This window comes from Corythoichthys intestinalis, chromosome 16 (assembly GCF_030265065.1).
Source record: "Corythoichthys intestinalis isolate RoL2023-P3 chromosome 16, ASM3026506v1, whole genome shotgun sequence".
NCBI classification, from domain to species: Eukaryota; Metazoa; Chordata; class Actinopteri; order Syngnathiformes; family Syngnathidae; genus Corythoichthys; species Corythoichthys intestinalis.
This window is the reverse complement of record NC_080410.1, coordinates 10,410,878-10,436,285: the sequence shown is the minus strand read 5'-3', so window position 1 is coordinate 10,436,285 and position 25,408 is coordinate 10,410,878. Positions and strand designations below refer to the sequence as shown.

Below are 25,408 nucleotides of genomic sequence, written 5' to 3'. Positions count from 1 at the left end.
ATTTAAGTTAGCATTAACATTTAGCGTGGTGTCTTTAAACTCTTGTAAAACTTTTTACATACAGTTCAGGGTATCCAGTGAATTAATTGAAAAAAATGTACAGTTTTCCTGCTGAGTGTGCATTATTCATCATCATGTCCTTGTACACTACAATTACATGTCTGTCAATGTTCATTCGAAATTGTTGGAAATTTTATTTATTCATGGATTTAAAATTTACAGATGAAAACAGAGTAATTATCGACTAAAACTAGACAAAGACAAACATTTTGAAATTCCTAAAATATGATTAAAACTAATAAATATTTTTCCAAAAGACAGATGAAAATTAAAACGGCTGCCAAAGACAACACAATCTCCACAAAAATTAGGAGCACAAATTATTAATAATATCAACGATAATTTGTGCAAATTGTTATTTAAAATGTGTGGCGACTGTCTGTCCTGGTTGGCAGCACATCTAAAAAGAAGCAGGGCATTGGTGTCAAATGAATGTCAAAGAGCACAAGTGTATAAGGCACTGGTTGAATAAGGAGGTACACCCAGTGGAGGTCTGACGACAACAAGTGGTTCACATATCATACTTCCCAGATGCTTCCTGGCATTAGTGATGTCATAGCGAGAACGTCATTTACCCTAAGTGCATTAGTGCGTTTCAGTCAACGACTCTTCCCAAAAATGAAATACAAGGGAAATACAAGGTGTAACATACATGTACTGTATAAATGAGATTTAGATTTTTTAAAGTGAATTCATGGATTGGACCAACAAGGGTTCATATAAGTATTTGTAGTTTAAGTCGTTTAGTATCAGGAAAATTGATCTTCTGGAACTATAAATTCATGCAGCCAAGTCTTTACTTCATCTTTCCCTACGAACAACACGAGAGAGTTAAGATATTGTGGGTCAATATAATGTTTAAAACTTGCAGCAAATTTATGCTTAATCTGAGAAAACAATTTGCAGAGAACTTTCTAATGAAAAAAAGCTATCATAAATCAGTAGGTTTTGCCAAGAACTTCAGAGCTTCAAACAGAGACGAACACAAGCACAAAGCAAACAAACTCCAAAATATTTGACAAATTGCAAACATCAGCAAGACAGAATCCTCAGTGGAAGAAAACAACTGGGAAACAATGGCAAAATTGCAAAGAAGGGCAATTAAATGTTGAAAAGGACAGGAGTCAAAAGTAGGAGATGTCTCCCATGCATCTTATTCATCATGGCTAACCTGTTGAAAGACACAATGTGTCCATTGATAGGGCTCTTTGCTAACCCCGAAATGTTGACAATGGCAGTCTACAGTAACTCACAATCATTGAAAATCTCTCCCTCTCTCTAACATAAGTACACATACATGCACACACTTGGCCAGTGATGCAGAAAGAGTGTTAGCAAGGATAAAGCGATTTCACGGTCTGAATACAGACCAACAGAAGGCATTGTCCTCCGCGCGCACACACACAACAGGCAATACACACACACACACACACACACGATATGGATGTCAGGAAGGAAGGATGACGCAGGATTTTTGTATAAAGATGACCACATATCCATAGACAAACTGCTGTCAAAAAGAGTTCAAATCTGTTAGAATTCAGAGTTGAACTGAAAGCATTAAAGTTTTCTCACTGCAACCAAAACTTTTTAAGACGTCTGCTGAATGAAAAACGAAAACGAAAAACAAGCCAAACAACTCCACCCACCCACTAGAGACACAATTCACATCTAATTTGCATCCTTTGCCTCAAATGGGATTTGTTGTGTCCCACTTTTCAACAGTGAAACTGATGTGCTTGCCTGATATTAAGAAACAAAGCCCCAAAAGTTGGGCAGTACTTTACAATACAGGGCTCCAGGCTAAGTTTTTTTTTAACTTAAAATTTTAGGGGTGCAAACAGAAGATTCAGGGGCACACACTGTAAATCGACATGCAACGTTTTCACTGTTTAACCGATACTTTCTTAATAAATGCATATTTATCCATTTATCTACTTATCTAAATTTTATTCTCTAACCAGTGTATAACTTAGAAATTAGGTTAGCATGGGAATTTTGTTCTATTTCTGTCACCTGGCACTACAACCAATCAGCAACCGATCTATTGATCAACAAATCACCTGCGTGGACAGTGGCCACCCTGGAAATTGACATACACACGACAGAATTTGTCGAAATGGAGGCGCGAATCATTTTAGCAGTATGCAAACAGCACATACAGTGCTGCTCGAAAGTTTGTGAACCCCACAGCGATGGTCAGATTTTTTGTAAAAAAAACTAAAATAACCTTATTAAATGTTAAGTTAGACCCAAATCCACAATACTGACATTCCAAATAATGGACTGAAACAAAAGAAATAGTTATATTGTCATTCTTTATTTAACAAAAGTGGTTGATTTAAGAAAAACTCAGATATCATGTGTGCAAAAGTATGTGAACCCCTTCAGTTAATAGGATATTGCGCCTCCTTTTGCAGAGATTACCTCAACCAAACGGTTTCTGTAGTGACTAATCAGCCTCTCACATCTACTTTGGGGGATTTTTGCCCATTCTTCCTTGCAGAACGCAGTCAGTTAAGAGAGGTTTGATGGGCGTCTGGCATGAACTGCTCGCTTCAGGTCCCGCCACAGCATTTCAATGGGATTTAGGTCAGAACTTTGACTGGGCCAGTCCAGAACACGAATCTTCTTCTTTTTCAGCCATTCCTTGGTTGTATTGCTGGAATGCTTTGGATCATTATCATGTTGCATGATCCACCTTCTGCCAAGCTTTAACTTCAAAACAGATGGCGTCAGGTTATGTTCTAGGATTTGACATTTTCCTCAGAATTCATGATTCCCTGGACTATGTGGAGTTGTTCAGGTCCTGAGGATGAAAAGCAAGCCCAGATCTTGACATTCCCACCTCCATGCTTCACTGTTGGGAGAAGGTTCTTTTGGTGGTATGCAGTGTTGACTTTTCGCCAGACATGGCGGTTTTGGTTGTGACCAAACAGTTCAATTTTGCACTTACATCAGTTGATGAAAACTCTTTTTAATTTAGTCTCGACAACACAACTGTTAAAAAAACAAAAAAAAAACAACTACTGAATTGATTGATTAGGAAATCAGGTTGAAATAATAGAAAATTCCAAAATGTTGAGGGGGTTCACAAACTTTTGAGCAGCACTGTACGTACTTTATTATACCTCTTGGGACATAAATTAAAAAGCAGCAGTACAGAAAGTTTTTGGCGCTCAGAAAATACATTTAAAATGCCCTCCAATTTCATAGCTAACCAGACACTAGCGATGATGCACAGGCAGAGGGCGGTGCGTGCCGCTGTCACTTGCCGCTGCAGTCGCATCGCGTGCCGTGTGTTGCCTTTCAGCTCAACAGCGATGACTTCGCCATCGCCTCCCGTGTGTCGAACCCATGACCCGCTCCACACATCGCCCAACACCAACTTCTTTTTCATCTGTTGTATTTTCCCTTGGCAAACCAGCTCCATACTAGGGTTGTCCCGATCAGATATTGGATTTACTGCCGATATGGGCAAAAAAGAAAAAAAAAAAGTGCATCGGTAACGGATTGGCCGACACAGAAAAATTACGATCCAGACTCCCGATCCAGTTTTTGAAAGTCCAGTCCAGGCACTGATTTACAAAATCCATTCCAGTTTTAGCTTTGGGTTCCCTAAAATCCGGTCCACATTTTACGGCAAACCTTCAGCACACTAACATTACAGTCTCCCAATTTACCTCCATGGCATCTCCTACATTATGACTGCAATGTAAATTTAAAGTTTATCGGTAAAAATGTTTGCTGTCACCTGAGCATCTTGAAATGCTTGTCTTTGTCAAAAAAAAAATCTCCCCATCATGCTGGGACTGCATCCAGGGCAAACGGCTGAAGGAGTGTGTAGAATAGATGGAGCAAAAAATGTAGAGAAGATTGGGGAGTAGAAGCCATTTTTGCTTTAAAATAGTATTATTTGTAGAGGCATGCGAAATTTCAAATTCTTATATTATTCGCGATTTGGCCGTGGAAGATTCGAGAACGATTCACAAACATCTAAATTCCGAATATTGAATATACCAGGTAAAGCAACGAAAACAGTCAGCGCGGTCTTCAGGACGCAATGAGGAACGGACCGAGAGCAAATATCATGTTCAACTCATGCCGCTAGATAAAAAAAAAAAAAAAAAACCTCACTGCGGCCGACAGCTGGTTCAAACAACGCCCAGTTGCTACAAACATACGGCCACATACGGCTATAGTACATATCACATATTTGCAGAACTAGATGCTAAATGACAGACAACGGCGGTGTTAGAACATATAAAAAGGAACTAGATGCGAAACGACAGGCTTGCTGTATAGTAGTTGCCTCATTGTAAACAGACGCCATCCTAAAGCAGTAGACTTCTCTCGAAGGCTCTGTTGTAGCGAACCTAATTAACTTTTTATCTGAAATACTCCTAAATCAGCAAAATCTTGACTTGAATCTATCTTTAAATAATAGAACAGTTTTAAGACTTTGACATGTTGTCAGTAGACAGAAGGGAAATTATGGAATAACGGGAGCAATTTTATCAACTTTACAGTTGATTCACATCATTAAATTAATTGAATGTAGTTTAAAGCTGCTGATACAGAATGGGGACTTGAGTATTTTATTTAATGTTTTTAACTGTTAACTTGATTCTTAAATATTAGTTTGGTTTAGCCTAATAGGATTTTTAAACTATTTTGGAACTAATGTACAAAACACTCAAGGGGGGGTGGAGTTGGGTCACATCAATAATCGATTTATAATCGAATCGAGCCTCTGAATCGTAATCGAATCGTTTGGTACCCAAAGATTCCCACCTTTAATTATTTGCGCTGATTTTTTTAAAGCCTTGGTGCAGTTGTTCAAGAGCAGAGAACTGATGCTAAGTTAACAGTTTATTTTCCACTGAGGTTGTTCGTGTGTTTTGCTTTAAGACAGTTTACAATATTATTTGCACGTTTTACTGACTGAATATGCCATTTCTGTTTGTTATTTATAATGTTTTGTGTTTATCACTGAATAAACAGGTCAGTTTCTTGTTATCAACCATTGTGTGTTATTCAAACTTACCTAATTCAGCTGGCTAGTTGTTATAAAGAGCACTAAAACCCTTTTCAACATGAGTCTGACAACTAAGTAAAGAGGCTAAATAACTTTAAACTTTAATACATGCTCAGATAGGACGTTATCGGTATCGGCCATTATTGGTATCAGATCGGAAGATGCAAAACAATATCTGTATCGGATCGGAAGTGCAAAAACCTGGATCAGGACATCCCTAATACATTACCGCCAACTAGGGTTGTTCCAATCATGTTTTTTTGCTCCCGATCGTTTTAGTTCGAGTATCTGCCGATCCTGATATTTCCCGATCAGATTGCTTTTTTTTGCTCCCGATTCAATTCCAATCATTCCCGATAATTTTTCCCGATCATATACATTTTGGCAATACATTGAGAAAAAAATGAATAAAACTCGGACTAATATATACATTCAACATACAGTACATAAGTACTGTATTTGTGTATTATGACAATAAATCCTCAAGATGGCATTTACATTATTAACATTCTTTCTGTGAGAGGGATCTACGGATAGAAAGACTTGTGACTTTGTATATTGTGACTAAATATTGCCATCTAGTGTATTTGTTGAGCTTTCAGTAAATGATACTGAAGGCCATGCCCAATGCATGATGGGAAGTGGAACCATGACAAGTGAAACCACAACTGTGCGTAGTGCTACCAATTCATATATCTTCTCTGCTATGGGATATAACTTAAGGTGTTAAGAAAAACATCATTTGCTACCTTGCTTCCCCACATTGCTATCCATGATATTTCTAATCGTAGGGAGAGGGATTGTAAAGCTTTAGCCAATTAAAATAAGGCTCCAAAGGCTGCCAAAATTCACTGTGCTCATTGTATGCTGCCTTTTAGCTCTCTATATAGGCAAAACGGCACCATTACAGATGGAGCGCGATAATGCGTGGGTGGGTCGTGCAGCGCATGCATTAGTTGCGTTAAATATTTTAACGTAATACATTTTTTTAAAAATTAATTACCGCCGTTATTGGGATAAATTTGATAACCCTACCTTAAGCCTGAACTAAAGACTCTGGATAAGTGTAACATATTATGTCTGTAACGTTAAATACAATTAGAAAACGAGTTACTTAAAAAATATATTCATATTAAAAAAAGATTCCGATACTTTGAAAATGACGTGATCGGACCCAATCGATCGGCATTGCCAACTAGTGGATTTAACCATTAAGGAGTTGGTCAGCAACAACAACAAAAAACGCTGCAATGTTACTGGTCGCGAATGAGCGAGTAGATGAAAAAAATACTCATATTGGCTCTAATCTTAGTCTCAAAATGCTAGCCTAGAACTCCAGACTCACCGCTACTCCAGCTATAGAGTCTGGCGACTGTTCCGCAGATTAAATTCCCAGGGCGGACCAAGCTACAGCAGACAGACAGCGGAAAGGACCAATCAGCGACAGGCGGACGTGACGTTGGCAAAGCGACAAGAAACTCTAGCTCCAGGACGTAAACATACGAGGAGAGCGGAGAACGGAGAAGTTTATTCAACATGGGTAGCGCGAGAGACTGTTGGTTTTAGCGACCCAATGTGTTTTTGGTCATTTAAAACTGAATTTACTGTGGATAGGAATATATTCTCGGCTCTCCCGTTCGCCATCTGTGTTGTTGTGGAGACTACTTCCAACGCGCAAGAGTGACGTTGCTCGTTAAGAACACGTCACCCAAATAAACAAATCTGATTGCACAGACGATTTCGTTCGGGATCGAGAGGTCAATAAAGAGCTGGGACCCAGATCCTATAGCTGGAACAGTGGTGAGTCTGGAGTTTCAGGCTATCAAAATGCGGCCATTTAGTCGCTGTCTGCAGCCCTGCTGTTTTTCCACATACTTTTAAAACTCATCCCATCGTCCCAACGACTAGATCACACTACTTGACATCCTGTTGTGCATGCCTTTGCCCACAATTTTGGTTTGTTATCAAGTTAGTCTCAAACAATATTAATAAGTATTGAATATACTGCAACTTTCCATGAGCTGGAGGAACCCTGTCAATATTTTCATTTCCACTCATTTTTACTATTACTGATAAATGTAATCCTTTTGCTACTTATTTGCGCATTGCCGCCAGCAATTAGGCTTAGGTGTGGAGTAGAGGTATGTCACCCATAAAAAAATTCAAGAAAAATAATGTTTTTCTTAAAAACATTTAATCTGCAAAAATCCTACTAGCACAGGTTCAAGTAGATCAAAACTCTACTTGTGTTTTGTCAAATTTTAGGGGTCAAATAGCCCTATTTAGGAGCAGTCTGGAGACCTGCAATAAAGCATCTTTTAGTTATGGTGTTTCCACATGCAATGCTACAATATGTTTTTATTCGCAAATATCTTTTTCTCTGGCTTTCCCCACTAAACAGTATGTTTAAAATGTGTCAAACCCCAGCATTGCTATCAATTTCACAAGAAAAACATGGAATTCGATAAGATCATTTTAACTCAGGCAAATTTGATAAGATCATATATTGCTTATTCAGTATGGGATTAAATCCCGAAAATACCGAGATTATCCAGTTCCAAAATTCTGTAGGAAACAAGTATTAGATCCATGGTCGTTCCCCTAAAAATCTATCATTTTAGCAATTTAGCTGTTTAACATGTCTGAGGAATTGTATTGAATTATTTTCGCTGTCAGTGCCCCAACGCAAAGCAACATTCTGTGTGTAGGTGTGTAAATATTAGCTCATCCTCAGGATGTTAGTCACTCATACTGGAAGTGCACGGTCACCAAATTTTCATGTCTTTTAACACATACAAAAAAGACACGGTACAGACAAAGTCAACACTCCTTACACAGAACCTGAAGCATTTGGGTAAGTCAAACAAAGTCGCCTGATGTGCCGAGATGCAGATTTTTAAAGTCCTCTGGTCAGAGCACTTTATCCCAGGCAACTGCACTGGTTGTCTTGGAAACCGATTCAAAAGCTCTCTTTATTAAGACAAGACTGAGCAACAAAGCTTTTACTCACACCATCTACGCACGCGCACACACACACTAGGAGGGTTAACCCAGGGCACACATTCCACGACAGGAGACGGGAGTCCTCGACATTGCCCTGTAGCCCCCACATATTATCTCTTTCTCCCACTGCCTTTCGACATATATACACACACACGGAGGGGGGAAAAAAAAAAAGTCAATTTGCAGTGTCACACTCCGAGCCCCAGAATGTGGCTGAAGCAGAAACTTTGTGCTGTAATACGACTCTGCCTTTGTAAACACACGACTGAAGAGTAATACTTTCATAGTGCGCATGGGAACAAGAGGAGAGAAATGGCAAGTTTACAATAGCATAAATTCTGTAATGTTTCACTTAGCACACAAGCCAGCTACTGCCAAAATTTTGACAGATAAACAGCATTTTTCCCAGGTAGGTGCTCCACACATCTGGCAATACTGTATAGAGCTAATGTATACTGTAGACCAAGTATGCCAGCACGGGCCTCCAGGTCAAACCCATGTCAAAGAGTCAGATTATTGGGGAATGTACACACATGTCCCATACAAAATAAATGAAGCAGTTTTTGAACAAAATACAGGTGTAATGTAGATAGTTACGTTGAGGGGTTTGTGATCCACCCAAAAGGTCACAAAGTATTTGGTTGTTTTCCTACTGTGGCGGTGAGTGCTTTTTGCCCTATTTTCCATTTGACATGGTAGATTAAGTGTGTGGTATTACCTCAAGTCACTGAAAAATATGTGCTGTAGACTGCAGATTTAAGACTTAACATGTATTCCTGAAATGTTGCCCTCTAACCATTTAAACTTTGAGTGGAAGCCTCTGGGTACCACAAGATACGATACGATTTGCAATGTAAGGCTCACAATAATGATCTCACCATATGGCAAGATAACAATTATTAATACATGGGTCAGGAAATAACTAATATTTTATTGAAAAGTACTGTATTAGCCCGAATATAAGACTGTGTTTTTTGCATTGGAGTCGTCTTATATTTGGGGTTTAGACATTGTTCCCATTGACGACGCTAGATGGCGCCAGATATCATTGAAGCGAATGCTGAACTTGAGGAGTAATGTTCTGTCATGACAAATCTCAGCTACTCTCAAGTTTAACCAGTTTGCATTATTTTATTGCATTGTTTTTCCTTATTCAGATTTGTTTCAAGACTACAGTTACAGTTAGAACTCACTTTGATGGTTAATGCAGTTATTGCAATTTTGTTGTTTTATCACAATCGAGTGGTTTATTTACATTTCAAAAACCAGAAGCCATTCATTTACGAATATTTGATTGCACTTTAGTTTACATATTTAAATGTTCAGATATTAAGATTTGAATGAGGCAAAATAACATGCTTTTTCTCTCTAATATACTGTTATAATCATTTCAGATGTACTGTAATTACTTTCTGTATAAAAATTAATTTGGTGTTCAAAAAGTCTTTTTTCAAACTCGAGTCTTGAAAAATAGGGGGTCGTGTTATATTCGGACCAATACGGTAATAAACAGAAAAACAAGCTCTTTTCACCCATCTGCCATGAACTGAGTTGAGTTTATCTCTAGTAGACGTCCAACTTATAATGAACTGGGAATGTTCATTCGCTGCCATCCTCTCATTTCAAACGGATTGAAGGCTTCAAAGGCTGCCAAAATTCACTCTACTCAGATTATGCTTCCTTTTAGCTCTATATACATAGGTAAAACGGCGCCATTACAGACTGAACGCGACAATGCGTGAGTGGGTCGTGCAGCGCATATGTTAACTGCGTTAAACATTTTAACGCGATAAATTTTTTAAAAAATTAACGGGATAAATTTGATGACCCTACCATAAGCCTAAACTAAAGACTCTGGATGAGTGGAACATATTATGTGTGTAACGTTAAATACAATTAGAAAACGATTTAATTAAAAAATATACAGTATATATATTAAAAAGAAGGCATGTCCAATATTTTTTTGCCGATTCCGATACTTTGAAAATGACGTGATCGGACCCGATCGATCGGCATCACGATATACTGTATCACCATTTCGATATCTTGTTCACACCCCTAATTTAAACCACCCCAAATCATTTTAAATCTCGATTGATTGAAGGTCTATCAACATCCTGAAAACTACGTCATATTACACTGCCAAAAATGATTTATGACTATAGGTACAAATTACCAGAATAAGTGCAGTTCAAGACTGCTGAAGACCCATTGTGACCCATCTATAGTGCTCATATCCATTCAACATTTGCCCATTGTTTTGACTTTAATATAATTGGATTAAGTACAAATACTATAATAAAAATGTCATGGGGTTTGCAGGTGGGACCTGGTAGCTACTGACCTGCTTTACAGCTCTTAGGGGTGCAGTCTAATGCATCAAAATGACTCATTTTGAAGTTGTCCAGATTCCCTGTGGGTGCACATTTCCGCAGCTTTGCATGCTTTGCAGTCTGCGCTGACTTTCCAAAAATTCCAGCTACAGCTGGGACTCTTACAGAATGACAAAGACTTGTCTGGGTTTTGCTGTATCAGTCATTTTGGAAGAGTGTCAAGTTATTTTCCTCTCATTTGTCACTCTCATGTATCTTTTCTCCGTGCAACAATATATTTGCATCACTCTATTCCACTATTTCTCATTCAATCACTCTCTCCCTCCAAATGCCTGGTACCACCAGCTCGATTCACTCACTCCCCCTTCTCTCAGACTCCTTTAAAAGCTACATTTCTAAGAGCTGATTCTCCTGTCTAATGCACACATATACAAACACAACTTCCCACACAGTGATAAATGAGTGCATTATGGCCAAAAAAACAGTTGCTATGCACAGACATTGGCATGTTGATGAACCCTGTTATTTGCTCCCTATTGCACACTCGCAATAAGACAAACACGCAAGACCACTGATAAACATGGGAGGAAATTATACAACACAAACACTACGTTAGACCTGTCCCTCTTTTAAAGTGGATCGTATTCTAAAATTCCTAAACTTGAAAACACAAGAGCAAAAAGGAACATGATATATAGAAAATAGTAGGCTTAACTGGCTACCAATTAACCACAAAACCACCACAGTATTGGTGCCAGTTTTCACCACCACACAAAGATCAACACAGCTCTTATGTCACAAGGAAGGAATTTGGTAGGGTGCTAGAAACCCCTTCGCCGCAACCAAAGCTTCATATTTATGGGATTCTCAAATTCCCTGAGTGAAATTCCATATGAGGTGATTATGTTGTGTTTGTTTCCCTTTGTAGTCCAATATTAATAATTCTAGCCACCTGTTTCATCAGCACACAAGGAAAACTGGACCATATTACGCCAGTCTTGAAATTACTACAATGCCTTCTTGTGAATCAAAGGGTAGATTAAAAAAATCTTACTGCAGGGCTGCAAAACACAGAACACCCTTGGACTTAACTACTAATTAATTTTCTTGATGCATACAAAACCACCAACGCCCTTAAGTCATCTGGAACTGGTTTGTTGTGCATTCTAAGAACAAAGCAGGTTAAGGCAGCATTCAGCTATTATGCTCCTCACCAGTGGAACAGTCCAACAAAATACCTGGGATCTGAGGTGTACTATAACTATCAGGTCCTTTAAATCAGGGCTAAAAACACCATTGTTTACTACAGTGTACTACTTCTAACTTCACTCATTGGTTCCCATTGACAGTGATAGACAACAAATCATGCAACTTTTTTTCCATCCTTCTGTGAATTTAAATTTGTTTATCACTTGTATACATCTATTCCATTTGAACTGGAACGGTGACAAATCATTTATTCGCTGCCGACCCTACCACTTCAAATGAAGTGGACGTAATTGGAAACCAAATAGTTAAAAACTTATATGCTCCTATAAGGTCAAGTTTATCTACAAAGCCCTTAATCATCAAAAGCATCCCAAAGGGCTTCACAAAATTGACCTTAAAATATCATATGAATTCATATTTTAAACAGTGTGGCACGGATACTGATACCAGTATCTGTTAAGGGAGTTAAAAAAAATATATATATATATATATATATATATATATTATTATATGCATCGCGATTTGACACATGACGATTTGATCACGATTCATAAAGGTTCAAAAAACGATGATAGTACTCTCAATTTACAGTACCATAACTTTATGACAGCCGCTCGTAGCGGAACGAAATTCAAGACACGTCTGCCGCCCGGACACCTTTAACAGACGCATGCACAACGTTATGATGGATGATGCCGGTTACTGAGCGAGAGATTTACCCCTTTTCAAAAGACTGGAAATAAATTTGTGTATGAGACAGGCAGGAAGCGACCCGGCGGTCGCGCTTCTGTGTGCAATTTTTTTGGAGCGAGAGGGGAAGAGAGATAGTTCGTTGCTCCTCGTCTTTCAGATGTCCAGCAGTACTTTCAATTCATGTCAATTGAAAAATGTCCTGAGTGTGTTGCTAAGACCCGTGTGCGTCTATAAGAGGTGAGTACATGAACCCTCTTGTACTGTTTAGCCTTTATTGTTGTTGTTTTTGAGATGTTAACAGTTAAGCTAAGGGGCGCTAAGCTAATTAGCTAATTCTCTAACATGTATTTCATATGCAGAGCGTGTAAAACGATGATTAAGTACTGTGGTAACACTACAAACATGTGACATGTGAAAACAAAGTATATTGGTTAAAAGAAGTCTTATTTCTAAAGACACTTTGTTTCCAGAATATGTGGAATTCATTCCACCTTTGTAAATGTTATTGTATTGTTGAGAGAAATAAGTACTGCCTTTCAAATGTTAATGTATTTGCACTTTCTTGTGGAAAAATAAAAAAAGCAGCTTAAGGCCAGGGGTTGTTTTGTATGGGCATGTTTCCATCGTTCCTGTTGAATCATTGGGATATTTTAAATAAATAATGGACATAAATTTGTTTGGCTACTTTATTAATCATTAATGTACAATGCATCGATAATCGTGATAACAGTGATCATCGTCAATAATCAAATCGGAGCACCGTGAATCGTAATCAAATCGAATCGTGGGGTGCCTAAGATGGCACACCCCTAGTATCTGTACCAACAAAATGACGTCAACGTATCGGGAAGTAAGCCTGAATGATATATCGTTTAAACATCGCCATCGCGATGTGCACATGCGCGATAGTCCCATCGCAAGGACGTGCGATAGTTTTTTTTTTTTTTTTTCCCGGATCCACAAACCTTTGATCTGCTTTATTCGCTCGCACAGCCTCTCTCATCCCCTTTCCCAGCTCTCGGTAACTGCGGCACTTGCTACTTCGCGGTTTTTCACTTATCGCGACGGGTTCTGGTCCCTATTAACCGCGAAAAACGATGGAATACTGTACACTGTGGTCATGATGAGTCATCCAGTCTTTCCAAAGAGCTATTCAAGTCATCTAGTAAAAATGTCTTTTAAAAAAAATATATATATTTTTTTTTAATATCTCAATATAATATATATATATATATATATATATATATTTTTTTTTTTTTAATATCTCAATATAATATCGCAATATATCGCAACCCCCCCAAAAAAATCACAGCAATAGTTTTTTCCAATATCGTTCAGGCCTATCGGGAAGTACTCAGAATTAATGTGCCAATGCTGCACAATACGTACACCCATGGTCAAAAGTTTTGAGAGACTGCACTATTCAGTCGAGGGCTGCAGCTATCGATTATTTTAGTAGTCGATTAATCGATGAACTATTTAGTTCAAATAATCGAGTAATCGGATAAGCGACATAAAAAAATTAAAATACCCGAGCTGAGCTTCAAACGGTATGAAAAAAATAAATAAATAAATAAGGATCTTTGTACAACAAAAGAACAATTGGCTAACTTACGTAGCAAAAGTCCGCTAGATTAAATGCTATAAAATGCTAACTTTTTTTTTTTTTTTTTTTTAACAGTCCTCTTAACAAATGGTTCAGACACATATTCCCACAAAAAACGGCTAAATATACCTATAAACTAAAATACGAATGTATTAAAAACATCTTTAGCGCAAACAGAAACTTAGCTTAGGCTGGTCTTAACAGGGAGCAGCTGGATTTAGCCATGTGAAATGAGGCAGACTAGAGGGCAGTGTATCCACCCAAATCAATAAAGCTAAATGCAAACACTTTCAAAACAAACCGTTACAACGCCACTTTAATTAAACGAATACTCGAAGCAGCAAAATTTAATTCGAATATTTTTTTCTAATCGAATACTCGAGTTAATCGATTAATCGTTGCAGCACTAATTTAGTCGGATGAGAAAGTTGACCAAGGATCTACTCTTCTAGACGTAGTTTATAACAATTCGTCGCCCTACCTAAGTTAGGCGCCAGCTACGCATACTGCCTTTAAAAAATAAAATAAAGTGCATTTTTCACCCTTCCCAACATATTAATAGATGCCCAAATGGGACGTTTAGTGCTATCAATAGCAGCCAATGAGTTAAAAAAAAAATAATAATAATTGTTGTTGTTCTGACAAAGATGCGCCATCCCACTACCAGTTGATCTTCAATCCATCTAAAGTGGGAGGGTGGCAGCAAATGAACGTGAGTGAGAGTGAGAGTGAGAGTGAGAGTGAGAGAGAGAGTGAGAGAGAGAGAGAGATTTTAAACATGGTATCTGTTCAGTATTGTCACCAGTCGATACTACACAGCCGAGTGTCGGGAATGGTATTGGGCGTCAAAAAATGGTATCTTTGCGACACTAAAAATTATCCTTACAAAAACAAATGTTCATCGAAACATTGTGTCTTCATGTCACTTTGATAATCTCTCATGACAAGAACATGCAGAAACATGAAAATGATGCATAAAATACAAACAAGGCAAGACTGATTATAGTTTTAACAAACACATTTGACAGCTTCTCATTGGACTTTATAGCCATTCCTACCTCCCACAGGAACAGGTTGTATGCAACAACTCAACATTGAGAAAGGATACACTTTAAGGGCGCCTGCCTTTGTGCCGATAGCCATGAGTTGCAGCTCGGGGTCGTAGGCCAATGCGCTGGGCTGATGTGGGAATCCATGCTCCACCGTCTATCAAAGTGACAAGCCGAGAGAAGACAATGAATAGACAGATTTACGGCCATCTTTCCACAAATGGTGGGCAAACAACACATTGGACAACAGAGGTAGATGACCAACAAGAAGCTGTTTTCCTACATTGCAACCAGGCCACACACAATACAGTTAATGCATTTCACTTTAGGCAAGAAATTGTGTCTGCCACAGATTTGGAGAGTCTGAACCATAAGACACACCCTCTTGTGTCTGTGAGTATTTACACAGGTCAGACTAAGGCGTCTAAAAGGGAGGACACCCTCAATAAAGTTGGTGGAGAATTCACAAAATTGGCGGCGTTTCTTTACGAGCGATGCGTTGCAAACATTGTTTAATTAAATCCATACAAATGTAAAGTGAGTTCTCTTGGCCTCAGACTCAGCAGCTGGGAAAGTTTTTAGCTGTACAAAAAAAATAAAATATTTTGACAAGGGGCGGGAACCTCTACGTAGCTTACGAAACGATACGATTTGCGATATAAGGCTCACGATAACGGTCTGCGATACAACAAATTATCGATAGATGGGTCAGGAAATCATTCTATAATATACTGATTTACGGATCACTTCCTGTTGATTTTCAGTTACTGACCAGGAAGTAACCGGAGAGTAACTCTAAATCAACATGAAGTGACCTGAAAATGCCCTAAAATGAACATGAAGTGACCAATAAATGTCCCCAAAACCAGTAAGACTAGCATAGACTGCTCCGTTTCAGTGCCAATGATGGTGCTAGACTTCCAATCTTTGACCCTCCCAGTCAAAGGTCACAGTTGAAATAGACGACATCCACTTAATTCTATTGAAGATATGTAATGCTGAGGCAATTTGACAACTTTAGTTTGAAAAAGAAACATGCACTGTTTATCAAGTAGATGGAGCTCTTGCAGTGTGTCAAACGCCTCGAAACAGTGATTCAATTTAGGGCAATTGTCTCAAAAGTGGTTCATTGTTCCGGAAAGCCTCGGTTTTTCCATCCCTACCCAATAGGGACACCTTTTTAAAACCATATATCGACCCTGGGTAGGAGCATTACGATAACATTTTGGAATACAAAGTATCGCAATACATCACCATTTTGATATATTGTCCCACATCTAATTTTGACTAGACCTGTCCCGACTAGTTGTCGTAAATGCGTCGACGAGCACAACATCCCGTCGACGGTTAATGAAGGGTTAAAAAAATATATGCGTGGAAAGTTGAGAATGTCCGACGCTTGGTATGCAAGCGGGGAGAGCGGCACAAACCCAAAAAAGCGCACCAAAGTGGCCAAAACATTGACTTATTTCAACGAAACAAAAAAAGGGTACACTGTTGTGTCCTGTTTCTTCAATGCCAAGCTTGCATACCAGGCATGGGCTGTGAATGAACACCTAAAGCCCCGTCACCCAGTTGTAATTTTGGAAGACGACAGGAGACAACAACCTGACGGATCGTAAGTCCAACTAACTAACTAACTAACGATATGTTTTATATTAGTTGCTAAGCACGGTAAATAAAAATGAGGGCGGTAATTTCCACGGCTGCGTTTTAGCGCCAAGTGCGTGCATACGAGTTTGCATACATTTGTGCGTGTGTGTTGATGGCATATGAGACTCCAGTTCCTTTCATAGCTGTATATTGGTCATCAACACGCCATTGAATTAAAGTTCAGCCATAAAAAAGTAAGGAAACACATCCATACTAAACACTGTAAATGTTAGCATTGCAAAATTTGCAACATTGAGACTAATTGAGAAAAAAGACAACCTACTATAGCCTGCTATAAAACATTGGCAGTCTTCTCCAAAACTCAAACTTGCGGTTAAAAGGTTACACTTCAAACATGAAAAATCACTGGTTAACAGCATTTGCAAACGAAAAAAAAGAAAAAAAAAAAAATCTATTACTGACACCACATGCAATGACGAAAAGTGCTTTTTTTTGCGGAGCGTAAAGCTTATGGTTAGCGGTTTAGCGAACGTACTTCCGGTAAAAAAAATAAAAGCACGTCATATAATTTCTGGAGTTAATTCCACATACTTCAGAATTCAGATTCTACACAAAGAATAGCTTTAAAATGACACGCTTTATGAAAAATCTGATTGGCAATGAATAATTATTCTAATTTCTATAATGTAGTATACTATAAAATAATGCTAGATTTTTTTCTTTTTTAAGAATTGTTTTGAATCATGTTGGAAAGGTGAAGTCAGTGTTCTTAAAGTTTACATTCCATTCTTTTGCACTAGTAATGCAATCAGCATTTGACCTCATTGTTTAATCGTGATTTATTGTTATTTACGTATTTATTTGTACTTTAATAAAGAATTTAAGTGTTCCAATTTTTTTTGTGAAATAAAAAGCATCAACAAAAATTTCATTGCTAAATACTTTTTTTTTTTTTTTTTTTAAATTAGTTAATCGAATAATTGTAAAAATAATCGGCTGATTAATCGGAAAAAAATTAGTCATTTGGGATAGCCCTAATTTTGACGGAAAAGTTTTACATTGTGGGCTTTTTCTAGGGGCGTCCCCAATCCAATCACGTGACCCGAAATGATTGGCTGCCATTGACGGCTATAGACATCCAGTCAATTTTGACGGGGAGGGTAGACAAGTGATCATTCGATCGGCAATAAAACATGATCAGTCAATGCCAGCCTTCCCAGTTGAAATTGAGTTGATGTCTTTAACTGTCGATGGTAATGAATAAGGGCTACAAGCAACAAAATTACACCGGGGCGTTAAGGATGTTGCAACAAATAATTAATATTTACACTACTGAAACATGTTCAGTGACAGTAAAGAGAGTCAAAAAAGTCCCAATCAAGACCGCTCACATTGGTTGATTATTAGAGGTCGACCGATATATGTACGTTTTCCCAACATCGGCCATCGACCGATTAACAAAAGAATTAGCCGATAAAAGGATTTTGATCAGGCATCTGTGTGGGCAACTGTGGCCAGTGATGACCAATGGTAAGACCCTGGAACGACCCTGCAGCAGCTTGAAGGCAGGCTGCTACAGGAAGCTTCAGGCTTGCCTGTTTTGTATATATTTTTATTTATATTCCATGAGAGAATATGCAATGTTGCTTTAGCCTTTTAAGGCGTTTAATGAGTGATCTTTACTCACCTAAGTATTAACTTTAGCATGGCAAGCATCCTCTTAAACTCTCTCACTCTGACTTGTTTCCATCTTTTCTTGACATCCCAGTGGGTTTAATTATTTAAAAATAATGTACTGTTCTTGTGAGTGTGTATAATCATAAAACTAAGCGTTGTGTTCATTTGTTTGGTAGCACTAGACTGAATAAATTGTTTGTCTCAGGTTATCATTGTAAATTTGAAGCTGTTGAAGCATTTTCTTTTGTTAAATTGCCTTTCAAAATCTACGTGCTTTAAAAAAAAAAAAAAAAAAAGTATATTGGCTTTGGATATCAGCAATGGCCGGATTTTTTTTTTTAGATATCCGTGTCGACAATTAATTATTATTGATTAATTATGCAAAATACTAGCCTTATTTTGTGCGACACAACTGAGCGCCACCCCCCGCGCCACCCCAAAAAAAAAAATGTGTGAATTATTTTTTTTGCTTTGTTGATAACACTGCTGTACTAATAACAATTTTACATGCCTATAATGGTGGGATAGCTTTGTACGAATTGGGGGGAAAACAAGAGACATTTGGATGTGCCATCTTTTCCTTCTTAATACATTAACAAGATATTGGATCGGGACCAACAGATCCTTAAAATCAGGTGACTCTGATTCACTCACATGCAAAAATATGTGATCGGGACATCCCTAGTGTTTTCAGTGACCAAGCGTTTGGGGAGCACTTATTTGATTTTAGGAGGGAAGTAAAACATGAACCTTGACGTGTTAAAGGTTTCTGTGCTCTGCAAACACATGCGCGCAGTAATAGTCCTGTTGAGAGACCACCTCTGTGTAAGTTGTGGCAGCTGGTGTCCGTCCTTAAAAAGCTCGATGAGATTGTTTGTTGTCACAGCATAACAAACACTTCATGGCCCAGGAAGATAGTGAACACCTTAACAATTTAAAACTTCGAATGATTCAAGAGTTTGTTCATATGCTTGGGATTTATTTGTTTTGATGTATTTTATTTAACTATGGATGGACATCACTCATCTGCTAACAGGTCGCACTTACGCGAGTCAGAGCCTGTTTGTCATGCTCGGTCACCATCTCACTGTACAAGATCAGGTGCTTGAAAGCCCAACACTTTTACACTACCTACATTCGTTGCTATCATTTTAAAGCACTTGAATTTGAAGAGAAAACAGGCAGAACTGGACTCTGCGCATGGGGTAATTGAGAAGCACTGATCTAAAGTAAAATCAAGTACTATAAAGTAGGTGCATTTCTGATTAAAATCAGTCAGGGGTCGACAATATAAACGCCTCGGTGGCCCAGACGTACTTATAAAACCGTCAGGGGCACTAGAAGGCTCCCACCACTAGCCCGGCGGGGCCAGTAAAAATAATGCGTCGATGTAAAAAAATAAATATTTTTGGGTGACGTTACGCTATATCCCGATCAAAGACAATGTTTACAGTCTATGCAGCAGCTGTTGCTCTCCGTGAGGCGTAAACACACCTCACTCGCTCCCACATGAACGCGCACAACCTGATTAATGCTGCCGATTAATTGTCAGTATCTCAGTACCCACCTATATTACGAGACATGTTTCTGAAACCCCCAGCACCTGGCCAAGCACCGGGGAAAAAAAGACCACTCAAGAAAGATAAAGTCACCGGAGGAGTTGAGGAAAAGCGAAGTCGAATATGAAACGGCATAGAAAGTTTCAGCCGAGTGGCTAGATCGCTGGAATTGACTCTGTTACGATGAAACAGAAAACGAGGTTTACTGTGAGGTGTGCAGATCAATGCCCACATATGCAGAGAAGTAAGTTCGAGAAAAGTTAACCAGTATGAAACCTTTAGGATCAACATAATGTGATAATTCATCCGATGTGTTCTAAATGTGATAATATTGTATAGTATCAGGAATTTCTGGCGTAAAACAGGGTTCACTAAATCCGGACCTCGGTGCCACTTTTCCTGTCATGTTTTCCATGTCTCCCTCCTCCAACACACCTGAATCAAAATACACGACAGGAAAAGTGGCACCGAGGTCCGGATTTAGTGAACCCTGGTATAAAGAAATCAACTGTGGGAGCAATTATTAGAAAATGGAAGACATACAAGACCACTGATAATCTCCCTCGATCTGGGGCTCCATGCAAGATTCCCCCCCGTGGCGTCAAAATGCTAAGAACGGTGAGCAAAAATCCCAGAACCACACGGGGGGACCTAGTGAATGACCTACAGAGAGCTGGGACCACAGTAACAAAGGCTACTATCAGTAACACAATGCGCCGCCAGGGACTCAAATCCTGCACTGCCAGGCGTGTCCTCCCTGCTGAAGCCAGTACACGTCCAGGCCCGTCTGCGGTTCGCTAGAGAGCATTTGGATGATCCAGAAGAGGACTGGGAGAATGTGTTATGGTCAGATGAAACCAAAATAGAACTTTTTGGTAGAAACACAGGTTCTCGTGTTTGGAGGAGAAAGAATACTGAATTGCATCCGAAGAACACCATACCTACTGTGAAGCATGGGGGTGGAAACATCATGCTTTGGGGCCGTTTTTCTGCAAAGGGACCAGGACGACTGATCTGTGTAAAGGAAAGAATGAATGGTGCCATGTATCAAGAGATTTTGAGTGAAAATCTTCCATCAGCAGGGGCATTGAAGATGAGACGTGGCTGGGTCTTTCAGCATGACAATGATCCCAAACACACGGCCAGGGCAACAAAGGAGTGCCTTCGTAAGAAGCATTTCAAGGTCCTGGAGTGGCCTAGCCAGTCTCCAGATCTCAACCCCATAGAAAATCTGTGGAGGGAGTTGAAAGCCCGTGTTGCCCAACGACAGCCCCAAAACATCACTGCTCTTGAGGAGACCTGCATGGAGGAATGGGCCAAAATACCAGCAACAGTGGGTGAAAAGCTTGTGAAGTTACAGAAAACATTTGGCCTCCGTTATTGCCAACAAAGGGTACATAACAAAGTATTGAGATGAACTTTTGGTATTGACCAAATACAGTACTTATTTTCCACCATGATTTGCAAATAAATTCTTTAAAAATCAGACAATGTGATTTTCTGGGAGGGTTTTCCACATTCCGTCTCTCATGGTTGAGGTTTACCCATGTTGACAATTACAGGCCTCTCTAATATTTTCAAGTGGGAGAACTTGCACAATTAGTGGTTGACTAAATACTTATTTGCCCCACTGTATGGACTGACTGAAAAATATAGTACGGTAGTCATGATTTGTGTTAAAATGTAAAATTAACTGCAAGAGGTACTTTTTATCCTCTGCCTAACTTGCCATTTCTGAGAAATCTGTCAAGTATCAAAAGGTATTGTTAATGTTTTACACTACATTAATGTTCAACTTTTCTCTTAACACTTGTATGCCAGTTAAACCTGAAATGAAACTGCACAATGTCTTTTACAACATGATTATTTTTCGTTTAAGAGAGAAGTCACATTAAAATAGAATGGTTAAACACTGCATTAAACAGTTGGGGCTGATAAAGATTTAATGATGGCAACAAAAGTTGCTTCCATTCCACGCATTTGGAAGTCCCCAAAAAATTAATCAGCATCCTGAAATAAAAAAATAATATGACCGAGGAGGTTTAAAATTGACTAAACCATGAAATTAAAAATCTTAAAGTGCACTGTAACGTAACAGCAAATGACTAAACGACTATTTCACTACAGAATTGAGGTTTATTTTGTCAGATTGTTTGTAAATTGTGTATTTTCACTTCAATGAATCTGGGCAGTCACACCATGTGCAGACTGACAGGAGACCAACTCAGGTTCAAGGCCTTCACAAAGCTAAGGCAGTTTGTTTATGCACACAAGGGTACCTGCAAGTGCAACTGATACGTACGACAATCAATACAATTCAGACTGCTGCAACGTTCTTTTGTGTCCTATCACAATGGCAAAGAATAAGTCTTACAGTGGAGTGGCGAGATTGTTCAACTGTACTCTATATGATAGCAATATAAGGCAGTGTTTGGAATCTCAAGCGAGGAATATGCCCAGCAGAGACAACATATTGTGTACAACTTGATTAGACATGTGCTGATTACTGGTTAAAGGTACCGTGGTATGGAAACTTCAAGGTTTCAAAACCACATAAATTTTCCATCATGCCGTCCCTACAGTATTAGCCATTTTATATGTCCCAAAAATGCAGGGAGAAATCCCTCACTTACAGATGCAAGGCTCAACCCTCCCAGCCGTGCTAGACGATGGCTGGAGGAGGTGAAACTCCTAAATTTTTTCCCCTTTAAAGAAAACGAAATCGCTGGTATGGGAATACTTCGGCTACAGGAAAATTACAGACGGCTGCGGTTTAGAAGAGGAAGGCATGTAAAACATGTTTGCTGAGGGTGGCTGCTGAGGAGGCAATACCTCTCATATGATTTCGCATTTCTACAAAAACAAAGGTAAGTAAACACTGTTATGAACGTTTCCCACCAGCTATGAGAGCTAACTCCAGCGTGTTTAGTGTGTCTAGCGTGGCAAAAAGTTTTTTTTTTTTTCTCTCTGGCAACTGTCTGTGTTGAGAAAAAGAGCTTGTGTATAATGTGAACTAGGGCTGCAGCTATCGATTATTTTAGTAGTCAATTAATCGATGAACTAGTTTGTCGAATAATCGAGTAATCGGATAAGGATCATGAAAAATTAAAATACCTGAGCTGAGCCTCAAACGTTATAAAAAAATAAATAAGGATCTATGTACAACAAAAGAACAATTGACTAACTTACATAGCAAAAATACCCTAGCTTAAATGCTATAAAATGCCAACTGTTTTTTTTCTTTTACAATGCTCTTAACAAATGGTTCAGACACATATTCCCACAAAAAAACGGCTAAATATACTCAAACTAAATTATGAATGCATTAGAAAAAAACATTAGCTCACACAAAAACTTAGCATAGGTTGGTTTTAACATGGAGCAGCTGGATTCAGCCATGTGAAATGAGGCAGACTAGAGGGCAGTGTATTCACTCAAATCAATAAAACTGAATGCAAACACTTCCAAAATAAACCATTACAATGCCACAATAACTAAACGAATACTTGAAGCAGCAAATTTAATTTGAATGTTTTTATTCTAATCGAATACTCGAGTTAATAGATTAATCGTTGCAGCACTAATGTAAACATGATACGAGTCATACACATGTGCTTTTTATGGAAAATAATTTAATTATTTTTGTTCCAATCTCAATAATGTTGAGCTGTGGCTGTCGGTTTAGGCTCACCTAAAGGACTGCATTTATTTTAATTTTATTTAGAATATATTTTTAGAATATATTTTATTTTCAATTTATTTAAACATTGTACTTGTGTTCCAATTTGTTAATGTTTTGAAAAATAAAAGTTTTGTTGTTTTTTTTTTTAACCCAGATATCTCAAAGTGACATATTTTAGAGGTGTAATTGTAATACCGCTACCGTGAAACCGAGATATTTTGACTTAAGGTTATCATACAGTCAGGCTATTATATTGGCACATACCTAAACTTCATTAATGCTGCCATTTTGTAGTATAGTAGATTCCTTCCTTTACACTAGCTATGCAGCACATTCATCAATATGAATTTTGGTGATGAATACTGGATTCTCCCAGGGAACACATTCAAAACCGATAAATATTATAGTAAATGTTTGCCAGTTTCAATTCCGTGGGGGAAAAAAAGTGAATCTGGACTTAATAGCGCCTTTAAGTGAATCTGAAGATGTTTCAACACTGTAAAACCAACATTTAAGAATAGAGGAAGACACAGAAGAACTTTTAAATTGAGGCAAACACTTTGGAATAATAATAATATGGCGGCATAAAATTTGACGGCACTCGTATCGTCCCGATACCAAAATTTTCAACTCTATATTGATAGTCAAAAAAATACTTAATAGCATGTTTGAAACTACATGCATTAAAAAAAAAAAAAAAAAAAAAAAAAAAACTCAAATGAATTGCATTTTTTAGGTGACCTTTTTCTGGTGACTTGTGGTAATGAAAAAACAAATATAAATAAATAAAACTAATGTCGCCGTTTAGAACAATATTTAGGGGTAATACTGCGCAACACACTCAAATGTCAACTGGATTAAAAAAAGATAAATTTAACACAACAGCACCTTTTGTGTCTCTGTGTAGGAACTACATGACAACAAACTTAGATGGGCCAAGTATCGATACTTTTTGCAAGCAAATATCGTATACGGATACATTTGAGAATAGATACTTTGATATGTTTTTATTGTTATGACAATCCTAGATAGCACATGCATCATTATTGGCATGAGACGCTTATGCAGAATGAATGCTTTTCAATTGATGTTGGAGAAGCTTCTTTTGTATTTTTCTCAGCTAAATAACATGTCAGTATAGAATGACAGTGGTACCTCTACTTACCAACGTCTCTACATACAGAACTTTCAGGTTAAAACACGCCTCAACGGGAAAATATTGTTGAATACACTCAACGTAACATACTTACAGTATAGCTGCTCTGCCATTGGCTATTGCCTAGCATCCCTGGCATCTGATTGGCTAAGAAGGACCTCATCTGTATGTATATGTTTGTATCGCAGTTTCCTCTTCATTCGCCCCTCGTGTTCCGACAGCTTTTGATGAGTGCATTAACTTTTTTTTTTTTTACATTATGCATAACTAGTTTTATGTTTACTGTGCAATAATATGAGATTCTGATAGTATGATAACCTTAAGCAAAAATATCACAGTTTCGCAGTATTGCAATTACAGCTCAAAATGTGTTACTTTGAGATATATGGGTTAAGATTTTTTTATTTTATTTTTTTTTCCATTGAACAGGATTTTTATTTATTATACTCTTGTGGGAAACATTCCTGACAGTGTTTACTATGCTTTAATTTTGTATTAATACGAAATCATATTGGAGGTATTGCCTCCTTGGCAGCCACCCTCCGCAAACATGTTTTACATGTGAGTTGGCCCTCCTCAAAGCCACAGCCGTCTGCAACTTTTCTCGACGCGAAGTATTCCCATACCAGCGATTTTGCTTTCTTCAATGGGGGAAATAGTTCAGGAGTTTCACCTCCCCCAGCCATCATGTAGCACAGCTGACTCACTGACACTGAGCAACAACTGATG

The 25,408-nt window shown here is 38.3% G+C and overlaps 1 protein-coding gene across 1 annotated transcript in view; it reads right to left on the bottom strand.

Annotated features, from left to right (window-relative positions):
* Positions 1–25,408, bottom strand: part of llgl1 (LLGL scribble cell polarity complex component 1) — a 71,361-nt gene that overhangs the window by 43,995 nt on the left and 1,958 nt on the right. Inside the window, exon 2 of the mRNA XM_057860826.1 lies at positions 15,051–15,148. Within this exon, the coding sequence (XP_057716809.1) occupies positions 15,051–15,148 (98 nt within the window). The remainder of the gene's footprint in view (positions 1–15,050; positions 15,149–25,408) is intronic.